At 35.9% G+C, this 12,254-nt stretch overlaps 1 protein-coding gene across 1 annotated transcript in view; it reads left to right on the top strand.

The window, feature by feature from the left end:
- RET (ret proto-oncogene) overlaps positions 1 to 9,101 on the top strand; it is a 91,487-nt gene extending 82,386 nt beyond the window's left edge. Inside the window, exons 21-24 of the mRNA XM_068397430.1 lie at positions 3,046 to 3,183; positions 5,122 to 5,221; positions 6,891 to 7,038; positions 8,944 to 9,101. Coding sequence (XP_068253531.1) covers positions 3,046 to 3,183; positions 5,122 to 5,221; positions 6,891 to 7,038; positions 8,944 to 9,101 — 544 coding nt within the window. The remainder of the gene's footprint in view (positions 1 to 3,045; positions 3,184 to 5,121; positions 5,222 to 6,890; positions 7,039 to 8,943) is intronic.
- The last annotated feature ends 3,153 nt before the right edge of the window (positions 9,102 to 12,254 follow it).

Below are 12,254 nucleotides of genomic sequence, written 5' to 3'. Positions count from 1 at the left end.
TTTACTTTGTTTCATTTTGAGCAAGAAAAGAAAAAAGATATGGGTAATTCTTGGTAGAATGTCACTTTTACTTAGGTCTGCTTACAGGTTTTTCTGGGTCTCTTATTATCCTCCTCAGGTAGTATCCGTTGCACTGACCTGCTTCTCTACAATGACTTTTCGTAGAGAATTGTTAAAGTTCTTTTAAAAACTGCTTAGCATATTTTTAATTTCTTCATTTTCTGCAAAACAGATTTGTCACTATGGTTTGGGGCCAGAACAGATTGTGTTGTCGTGTAACTGCCTCTTCTTTGATTGTTGATCGATCTTCTGGATCCAATACCATTCCTCCTTGTTTGTTTTCCTGGTGGGCTGCATTAAGCCCAGGAGCCCATCTCTTGTGCATGTGAGATGACGCCACGCAGAGATTGCCCAGCTGGCATCAAGCAAGCTAGCTCAGAGCCCTGGGCAGCAGGCTGGTGCTGTGTAGCTTTACTGCTTCCCAGATCTGGATTAGTATCTCTGTGTAAAGCCATGCTGATATACCAGCTTTCTTGGAGATGCATCAGGTGTTCTTACCAGAGCACTGCATTGTGCTTTGCAGGTCTGCTTCAATACAATGGCATAAAAGGTCGACATATCTGCCACACTTACACGGTGCCTTTGACTCACTGGTGAGGTCACCTTCACTATTCATGTCATTACACGTGAAGTAATCTAAGAGTGTTATATAGCAGCTCCTAATTTAGCCGAGTCCCTACAGAACAGTACTGAGACAGTTGCAAAGCAAATCCTCTCCAGCACTAGGTTCCACGAATGCCATTCCAACAACAGCAAACTGATAAATGAAGTACTTTTTTTGCAGCATTGATTGTTACTTTAGATAATTACACTCACTAAAAATATTATTTTATTAATATTCTTTGTTGTTTGTGGTGATACAATTATATTGTAGAGGAACATATATATTAATATACTAACAACCATTCCAATATGCTCTTTTTTTCTGATACTTTGTGTTTCTATTTTCCAGCCTTGTCCTTGTAAAGCCTTTCTATATAGTTAGTGGTTAGCAGTGCTTAGTAGCAGTACCACTGCCAGCATTTACAAAATCCCTTTTTGCCTCAGAGGCCGATGACATCAGTGGAAAGCTAGCCTACTGTCTTCCTCTTCACATATTTTTCTTTCCTGGCTTTTTCTCATCACATTTTTATTCAGCAATAAACATAGAACAATGGGAATTTTTTCATCTCCCATTTCTTCTCCCATAGTACTTAATTTGTATAATGATTTGAAAGCATTGCAGCATTCTACAGCATTCTGTTCTAATATGCCCATTTACTAAACAACTTTAATTAAGAAATTATTTACTGGATCCCTCCTTCCGTATTCTGTAAAATTCCTCTTAAGCAGAAGAGGTGGATTTTAAAAAATAAAACCTGCCACACTACAAAGTTTATTTGAATTAATCATGGACAGAATTATAACCTGATGGCAGAGCATAATTGGCTTCAAAAAGGGTATGAGGAGGTATATTAATAAAGTATATGAAAATGCTATAAATATTCATTAGCTTTCAAGAATGTGCAGAGTGATTAAAAATTAATTCAATGAATGGCATCAGGGAGAAAAACGGCGGCATACCACTTAGGACTGCATGAGACTCACTTTGGCTTCTCTGCCCATTTTGGAAGTTTTAATGCTGGACTTGTGGGGTTCCGTTGTTCTGTAAAATGTGAGAAGCACAGGTGGAATGTAGTCAGACGGGAGGTGAGGTTTGTGGCTAACATTTTGAGATGGAATTTCCAAAGGGAATTAGACACTGCTGTTTGGTTTGGCACTAGGTGTGTAACACTTTCTAAAATCTTCTTAAAAGTGGAGTTTTCACAGAAATTACCCAGCTAACATTTGTCATAAATTGTATGTAATTTTGCTTCCAAATGCATCCCATTGAGTATCACCTTTGAGTGAAACAGTGTTGGCCAGTTTCCTTCATTTCTAGCATCCAGATTTTGGCAGTTCTGTCAGTTGAGCAGATTCAGAGTAATTTGTAGCTTCTTTGTGTCTCGAAAAAGCCTTTCACTAAGGAAAGAAAAATATTTTTGCCTCTCTTCTTCTGGCCTGCCCTCTAAAAATGGACTCATTTAATCTATCTAAATATTTCCAACCCATTGAGCAAAGTCTTTTTGTTTGAGCTTGTCAATAAAGCAGGTTAAAAAACTCACCATTTCTTCTGTTAATTTCAGAAAACAGTTTCTTCTGTTCTATGTTAAACTATATTTTAGGCATTTGGCATTTCCAGAATAAATTCTTTCCTCTTCTTTCGTCAACTCTTAAGAAGAAAATTAAGTCCTGAATCACTGAAATGGCCCAACAAACCAGCTGAAATCAAAGGTGTTGCTTATGATTGAAATAAACACATTGTGCATATAAAGAAATACAACCTCATAGTCACAGAATCCCAGAATCAATCAGGTTGGAAAAGACCTTTGGGATCATCGAGTCCAATCATTGCCCTGACACCACCCTGTCAACTAGACCGTGGCACTAAGTGCTATGTCCAGTCTTTTCTTAAGCACATCCAGAGATGGTGACTCCACCACCTCCCTGGGCAGCCCGTTCCAATGTCTAATGACCCTTTCTGAGAAGAAAGTCAAGACAGCAAAACAGTCCCTCGGTAACTGGTTGAGCCAGCCTGTGTAAATTTAGACAATTATTTCTGAATAGGACTATAAGGGCTAATTAGGGAGGTCTGGGCCTCCATGGGAAGGACTTTCTCTTCTTGCTGTCTAGAGAAGATGGGCCTTTGCAGGATACAGTTAGCTTTTGTCAATAGATAAAAGAGGGGTATCCTTTATCTCTACTGTCTTGGTTGCTAATCTTTTTAATGAATGGTATTTGGGAACAAGGATGGCCCTATATGCATCTGTACGGCCCCTCTGGCTCAGCAATGTCTTGAATTTGGTTGGGTTCTCAAAACACTAGAAAGAGATGTGTTGGGTGAAAGCCACACTTAAGTTCTTGAAACCTATCACTCTAAATGAAAGCTAATTTTCTCTTTTTCAGATGGTCATTTGGAGTTCTACTCTGGGAGATTGTAACTTTGGGAGGCAATCCCTACCCAGGTATTGCTCCTGAAAGGCTCTTTAACCTCCTAAAAACAGGCTATAGAATGGAGAGACCAGAAAACTGCAGTGAAGAAATGTAAGTAGCTCATGATCTGATTAGATGTATAAAACATCTCTTGAATAAATAAATTTTTTAAAAAACGTTTACATAAATACCACATAAATACTGTTCTGCATATCTCAGAGGTATAATCAAAATATGTAGTGCTCAAAAGAATGTAATAAAATTAGTAGACAGAAAAGTGCAGGAAAAGAATTACCAACGGAATGCTTGCAGCTACATGCAAAATATTTGTAGGATATTTAATAACACACATTTTAAATAATTAAAACAGTTTGAATATTCAAAACTTTTGAGGGTGGGGGGAGGAGGAGAATTTCATAAAACACAGTGGTAGCTGAAATATTCAAGAAGATGTTTCAGTACTTTTCTGCAAATGAGATAGACGTTCCATCTACAGTCATTGTCTACTAGTTGTCCTGGCATATTACCTAGGAGAAAGGATACCTTGACCCAGAAATCTATATCCTAGAAGACACAAATTTTCTGTGGCTTGATAAGCCCATAGCAATTTCTTTTCTATTTGGAGACAGTTCATATTTTATTGGCTGATTTATTAAAACACTCTCAATGTGAAATATCTTTTCTCTGTGGTTCTTCCATGGCATTTGGAGATGAAGCATGATTTTATGTTCAGCCTGCAAATCTGGTCATGGTCAGGTTTTTTTAGAAAGTTACCAGGCTATAATCACTATGACATCTCTCTTGACAGATTTTCAATATGAAGGATGCTTTGGCCACATCTGGGCTGAGAAAATACAGTATATATAATTTTTTTAAAATACCATATACAGAGAAAAAACATTAAGGGTTTCTGAATTTAGGGCACGGTAGAAGTTTACAAGTGTCACTGGCAAATATCCTCTAGCAAATACTTAATATTTAATTTTTTTGTTTGTTTCATCTCAACAAGGAATAAGACTTCATTCCTCAAACATATGTTGTATCATTTATAATTATTAGGTTTGGCAAGCTGACCATGTTTGCGTTTCTTTTTTTATTCAAGCCACATCATGGTTTTCTGACTGGTTTAGATTTTTTTCTGTTTTATTCAGAAATTTTTCTGACAGCCTTTGAGAGCCCACTTTAAGGGCCATTTTTCTTAAATTGCATTCTCCGCTTTACTCAGTCAAGTAAGAGAGAGATCATGGATGATGCAGTGCTTTTCAATAGCTTGCTGTAGTTCTTGTAACCAACTATTTCCAGAATTAGAGCACTTTTGTGACTAGATCACTTAGTCCTGAGAACACTTGAGCCAGAAAAATAACATGAATGGCACAGGTTGGAGAGTTACACATCCAGAACTTGGCCAATGTCTGTCTGGTAGTCACTCAACTATAGAACTTTAATTCTGCTCCCTTTCGTTTCCACGCTGTATGCTACAGAAGGCGGTTAAAGACAAAGTAAGAATAGATATAATCAAAATAGCCATAATAGAAGTAATCAAAAGAATGTTAGTTTGCGCAAATAGTCTTAGGTTAGGCTTCACTTTGAAGAAAAGTTTGCAGAAACTTTTCAGAATTTAAACAAATTAAGAACAAAATTCTGCTTTCTGATATAAGCATTTTTCAGGTTGAGATACACATCAGTGATGACATACAAATTTCTTCAAAGTCATATGCAAACAAAATCAATTAGAAATCTGGCATGCTGCCTATACACGAGGTGGTCCTTTGAGAGAGTGAAAATAATGAAAGAAACCTAAGACTACAGTTCTTCAAGGACAGCCAAGTGCATCATCATTTAAACTCATAAAGACTCATGAAAATAGAAGTCCATTCTTATGAACATCAGCTGTTGATTCAAGGGAACGTTTAACAGAACACATAACAAAGATTGATGTACTTGTGGATGGCCTTCACGTCACAGTTCAGCTTCAGCATTATAAATTATTTGAACAGAAGCATGACCCTCTTCTAACAATTTTTTTTTTCACGTTGTGGCGGGTCACAGGTACAACCTGATGTTGCGCTGTTGGAAGCAAGAACCTGATAAAAGACCAACATTTGCTGAGATCAGCAAGGAACTAGAGAAAATGATGGTGAAGAGTAGGGTAAGTGTCGGAAAGTGTGAGGTTTTGAAAGTTTTTGTGATCATCTCAGTTTGAATATACAGAAATAATGATTTTTTTAAAAAAAATAAAAGTAATTTACTTTTCATCAAATTTTTAAGCATTTAAATATCTAGGTTCTTCCAAATGCATCTAGCTTTCTGAAAGCAGTACTACTTCATATAATGGCTTTGGTGACTTCAACTCTAAATGCAGATGAGTTATCCATAATCTATCTAGCTTCCTTAAATAAAAAAAAATAAAATTACTGTGAAAAGTTACTCCGAAATTGCACTCCTGAATAAATAACCCTAGGAAGCCTAGAAGTAGAAGAATGCAGTATTTCCTTGAATCTGGTTTAGTTATGTGATGATAGCAACAGAGATACGAAAGCTGTGTGATTCTACCATTCTGAGTTAACTTTAAAACTATTATAATCCTGTATAGACTTTCTTTGAATTAATGGATGCTCAGGTCTAAAAATAAGTCCAAGTTGCATATATTTATAAAATGTATACGTACCTACTTGCACATAAACACATAAATTATTTTTGAAATCTACTGGTTATGGGAAGGGGGACAGTTACAAATGAAAAACAGAGGAAATACAGCTACCATTATCAGATTTGAGAATGTGATGGCATTTACATTGGGTGCAAAAAGGACTAATAAAGAAATGGGAACAATTTTATTCATAATGTGAACGTAAAAATAAGTTCTAAATTAAAAATGGCAAAGTGAAATGTCTAGGCTGTACATTAAATCACTCGGACTTGTCAACCATTTAGCTGCTGACAATCAGTATGCAAACAATCTGCATGTCCAGTGACAGACTTGTACTACAGAGGCTGGCAAGTTTTCTGAAATTTTCATCATAATTAGAACCAAAGCCAACCCAAAATAGAGCTTGACAAATGAGTAATTTTTTTTATTGCCTTTCTGAATGGAAAATTCTAAAGATTTTTAAATTTTTCAAAAATTTCAATTCCATTTTCATTTGGGTAACTTTACCTTCTTAAAGTTTAATTTCAGTAAATTTCCAAAGGAAAAGCCATTTTGCATTTTGAAAGGAAAAAATATATTTTACATTAGTTGAAAATGCTTCGCATTTGTTGTTTGCATCAAAGCAATTCAGCAGCATAGGTGAAAACCTATGAATTCTTATGGTTGACCTAAATATTTAGTTTTAGAACAGCAGCAGCAAAAGCTTTATTTGGCAATGTTTACGCAGCTAATTTTATACATGATTATGTAATAGCTTTTGTAAAACAATGAGAAGATCTGAGTACCTTCTCCTTTAAGCGCACATATGTATCTATATATAAGTATTTCAGGCATACATCTATATCAGACATAACAGAATCTGAATGTCCAACAAATCAGTTAGCACAGCCCTTTAACTCGGTTATCTGACCAATGTGCAGAATTAAGTAAGGGAAGTATTAGTATGTCTCTAGCATGTCTAATGTTGTGGCAAATCAGATCCTTCCAAAGATGCTATGGTTGCAGAACAGGAGAGCCTACTCAGGTGCTAGAGGTACTGTCAAAAGACAAATGCAGTGAGGTCTGTAGTTACTTGTTTTAAAGAAAACAGATGTACATTTAGCCTTTATACCCACCCAGCAACACTGGCACGTACGTTAACCCAGCTTTTTCTGTGTTCATTTCTTAGGACTACTTAGATCTTGCAGCTTCCACACCTTCCGATTCCTTACTTTATGATGATGGGCTCTCAGAAGAGGAGACACCACTCGTGGACTGTAATAATGCTCCCCTCCCTCGAACCCTCCCTTCCACATGGATTGAAAACAAACTCTATGGTAGAATTTCACATGCATTTACTAGATTCTAGCAACACACAAAAAAATGATTTTTCTTCTGCACTGTTCTCAGACTCTGTAACCCCATTACAGTGTTTCTTGTCTGAAGCCAATCAAAATTTGCTTGGAAGCTTCTTTTGGGTTTTTTTGTTTGTTTGTTTTTTCTTTTGATAAATGTCAAAGTTTGCATCAGGATCATTCTTTAGTCATTTTGCAGCTGTGTCTAAAGTAAACATTTTTAAAAGGATGTGAAAATAAGTGAAATGACTAGATATCATACAGTAAAAGAAAAAAGATCAGGGAAGTATTCTCAGGGGAAATATAAAATGCTAATGAGTATCTAATTCAACTGTCCTGTTGGGGGGGGCTAAGAACATTTAAAATATGTTAGATTCTGCACCTCTAATTTAAGCAATAGACTTTTTTTTTTAAATACTATTTTTTGCCGTAGCTCAATGATGGGACCCATCTGCAACATTTTTCTTTTATCGAGATGGATTTCTAAATTTCAGATGCTGTTAATGCATTCTGGATCCATAAGCTGAAATGTCTATTTAATGTATCATAGAATGAAACCAGAGTATTATATACAGAAGGTAGAAATACTGTATATAAGTATTATATACAGACTAAATCAACATGTAAAGTCCTTTGAAAATTGAGTTAACAGTGGGCATTTTGAAGATACACTCAGCTGTTTTCACGTCCTTTGATTTATTATGAAAATGTCAGTACTAAACCGTGATTGAATGATGTAGCAAGTGTTTTTAAAAAGAACATATGCTTTCATATTGTGATGGTGAGATGGACAGTAAAAATGGTTCTTGCCAAAACTCCTACATTTTGTCTCCTGATTAAATACTCTACATGTTTTTAGATATTTACTAACATCACAGATATTTTTTTCATTCTTCAAGCACTGCGACTTTTGAAAAGTTGGATCTTTTTGCTTAAAAGTTGCCATTAATACATGGCTTTGGGTCTATTTTTGATCTATGCCCTAGCTATAATTTTCTTTAATAGGTTCCCCCAACTCATGTTCACTTTGGGACACTTAGTGGCTAGATAGTTAAAAAAATACAGTTAAAAAAATGCAGTAACAGAAAAAGTTGCCACCGAGGTTGATGGCAGATGCTGAATACTTAATAAGCAACAAAATCAGATTTCTGTTTTTGAAAATGCTGGTATGGTTCTCTTCTCATACAGCTGGATCAACAAGGTGCTAAGCACTCTGCTTCCATTTTGGTAATCACTTGTGCCTAAACTGTGAGGCAATTATGGGACTCAATGCAAATAATTGCATGCCTGAAATACATGTTTAAATGCTGAATCAAGACAAGAGTGCTCAGGACTTTGTTGGACTTTATCAGTTGTGCTCCTGGGATTTCTTAAAATTAATCAGGGTATGCCTGGTGAGGGTGTGAGAGTGTCCCCAAAACCTCACTGAAGCCAAAAGAAAGGCACCCATTTAACTAAATGGAAATACTCTCAGTCATTGGAATGGACTTTGGATCCTGTCCCAAATAGGTTTATTAATTCTTGGAGCTTTTCCTGTACAGCAAGAACTTCCTCTTGCAAAGTAATATATTGCTACATGATTGTTTAAAAAGAAAATTATGGAAAGTTGGAGGCTCATCAGAAGAAAAATTATTAGCTTTTTATTATGCACATGTGCGTGCGCACACGCAATTTTTTATCAAGTAAGCACTTTATTTTTTCAGGGTTTTGGCCTACATCTGAATTTGCGCTTCAGGGATTTCGAAACATCATTTATATGAATTGATTTGGGACAAAATCCAGTTGACTGGCTTAAAATATTGAAGGGAGTTTTGCCAAGGGCCTTACTGTCTGCACATGAAGTTATGGTTCTTCAGTGCAGAAAAAATTATCTGTTTTCATTTTTAGGCATGTCATACCCGAACTGGCCTGAGGAGAGCCCCGTTCCACTCACAAGATTCGATGGCACTAACTCTGTGTTTTCAAGATATGCAAATGATAGTGTATATGCTAACTGGATGGTTTCACACTCAGCGGCAAAATTTATGGACAAGTTTGATAGCTAAAATTTTCTTTGTGAAAGGTAATCGACTCCTGAGGGGAACAAAGATGCAAAGAATGGAAAGTCCATTGGCTTGTTCTTTGTACAATCAACAACTAACTTTTAAATTGGCAAACCCTTTTACTGGTAGTTTCCAAAGTGTGTTTTTCGTGCTGAATACTACAATTAATGATTTCCCCTTTCAGAAAACATGTCAAGCTGGATAAGAGTTGTAGTTCCAGTACTTCTTTGTAGATTGCCATTTTGCATAGGGTTCCATTTGGCAACCTCTTACTGCAAATGGCTTCGCACTTCATTCTCGCTGTTTTTCAGACTAACCATCCTCTGTTACAACTTTCTTGGATGGGAAAATGTACTCGAACTGCTACTTTTATAGTGGCTGTTGGCATACAACCACTTGATCTAAGCAGGAAGCACAAACAATATATGGAAGGGAGGGGGAAAATAGGCTCCCAAATTACTGAGCTTGCTATCAAATGAGAAGTGTTACAATGATGTTGGCACTAACGAAGCTTGTATCTTGGTTTGGAAGCAAACACTAAGTAACTCAATAGAGGACTTGAGATTCAACATTTGAAGTCTTGTAACATGTATTGTCTTGTCTTAATGAGAAGAGAGTTTGCTTTATTAGTCTTAACTTCTCTTACCTTAGCACAATGGAGATAAAATTTGATACAAGATAAGCTGCATAGACTGATGGCAATCAAGAGTGTTCATCTATTTACTTCCACCAATTTACTACTCATCAATTTACTTTCCATCACCTACATTTTACTAATGTTAAAATGTACAGTCTCATACAATCATAATCCCTCTTATGAGTTCCAAATAGACTATACAGGATTTTTAGATTGAATTCAACTAAAGAGATTTTGTTTGCAGTCATGTTCAGTGGGTTGGAGTCCTCCTCTCAGCTCCAAATTGGATACACTGCCGTGAACAGGACACTGCCATGACATAACTCCAAATAAACCTATTACCTTGAAAGTCATGAGTAAACAACACTTGCACAGCAAAACTGGTCTAAAACTCTACTGTTAATGAAACTATACAAGGAAAATGTCATCAGAATTTGTTAAGGTGAAACATAAAAATGTTGTCCTTACAACACTCACTTGATATTTGGGAGAACAATCTGGTTGTGGGCCGTCTGTTCTATGTGGAAGAGTACATGATCAGCACTACTTTAGTCTTTATTTGTAATCTAATATGGTTAAAGATAACTTTTTGTTTGCTGCAAATGTTGGGACGTAAATCCCGAGTGACTCGTTGTTAGCATTGTGACGGTTAATCTAAATAATCCAATTCTACCAAAGCTTGCTCCTGTCACTTACAATCCAATTTAGCTGTTTTCAGATGTTGTTTTGTGTATCAACTTTATGTTTCCATTAAAGTCTGTGATTTCAGAAATCAGAGTCAGACTGCCAAAACCCGAGCACAGATTTTCATTTTACAAAAAGTGGGGTATAAAATGCTGTTGGAATTTAAACACTTTCAGTGTCGAATATCATACTTGATCCTGTCCTGGTTTCGGACAAGGACGAAGCAGAGTGACTTTTTCTTTGTACAAACATTTGCCGTGTTGTGTAATGCTTATGTACAGTAAACAGATATAGCTATGTATACAGAAGGGATTCAGTTGTGATATAATGGTTATCTTTACTGGCATGACACAACTGTCAGAATGCATAGGTTTAAAATAAATGGCACTGAAAATTAAGCCCATTATATGGGCTTTTTTTTTTTTCTATTGAGAGATCTATGAAAAAAGGAGACAAAAATGGCACTTGTGGTAACTTTTTGCTTTGTCCAGTCCTTTTCCTGTCTGTAAATGGGAATTCTTTATTTGCCATGAGCAATCAAGGCATTGAGATTTTTTGGTTTGGATTTTTTTTTTTAATTCTTCCTTAAATTAAGAATTTCTTTTTATCAGCTATCTTCAGCAACAGTATTCAACTGGGAAACGTGAAGCGCCCAGTTTCTAACCTGAAAGGCCCTGCGATAACATTGCTGTACAGTAGGTGAGTGGGATAGTAAGTGATGCTGAAATAACCAGTGGATGCGGAAATTATTGTTTATTTTAAATTTCCAGTGTGAGTCAATATTCTTTCAATCATTAATTTCTGTGAAAAACTTCACCAGTAGTTACTGTCACCTATGTTACCGGACATAGATTCTGCATATAAAATACATACACAGTCCATAATTATAGTTGCCATATGCAATTACCTGCATTAAGCACAGCTTAATGAATAATTCTTAACAAGAGTTTCCTAAGTCAACTAATTTTTACTCCCTTCCAGCTCATGAATGTTGGTAAGAAATAATTATTACTTTCAAGTAATCATTCATAATATGAAAGCTTCTTAGGTCTTCTGTGTACACTATTTTTGTAAATATTTCCTTTGAAGTGTTTCCTATTTGTTCTGTGTTGCCATTAGTCAGAATGGTGACAATCTTGTTTCAGTTCCCCATTAGAGAGTAAATGTACTTCCCATGGGGGAAAAAAGTGATACTGCAGATGATTATTTCCATCGGTGCCAAAAATACTTATGCACTTGGCTGCCCTGAGGAAGGTGAGTTCGAAGGGAACACATGACTCATTTAAATGTACAGGTTGGAGGCAATATTTCTAAAAATTTCTGCCAGCCTTTTCTAAATACCAGCAGAGATGACATGGTTTGCCTGGTCTGGGCTTTGAGTTGTGACAGATGGGGCAGAAAGTGAATCTCTTGTCCTTCTAGTCATTACAGCAGCACAAGGAGGTTATTGTAGTATTAATTTCTATAAACTTTTCCAGAGGTATGATGTACTGTGAGGTTGCAGTTTTTAATCTGCAGACATTAGCTTGTTTCATATAATAGAAATTTTTTAAAATCCTGTCCTATGAATGAGAGGTACAAAATATTTAAATCATGCGGTTTTATCTACAATTTGTCATGCAAAATGTGGATAATTCTCTATGGTACACTCAGCTGGACCTGTTTTAAATTTTTAAAAACATAGACTAAAAGCTAATTTCTATTCCTTCATGTTTTACAATTAATCTTATATGAATAATACAAGCCTCAAAATATATCTAAAAAGGATATTTCTACTGTAACTTTAAACTTTTTTTTAAATTACTTGTAATTTTGAAATGCTTTGTTTCAAAACC

The sequence above is a fragment of the Nyctibius grandis genome, chromosome 4 (genome assembly GCF_013368605.1).
Source record: "Nyctibius grandis isolate bNycGra1 chromosome 4, bNycGra1.pri, whole genome shotgun sequence".
Taxonomy (NCBI): domain Eukaryota; kingdom Metazoa; phylum Chordata; class Aves; order Nyctibiiformes; family Nyctibiidae; genus Nyctibius; species Nyctibius grandis.
The sequence above is the reverse complement of the archived record's forward strand: the minus strand, read 5'-3'. Positions and strand labels throughout refer to the sequence as shown.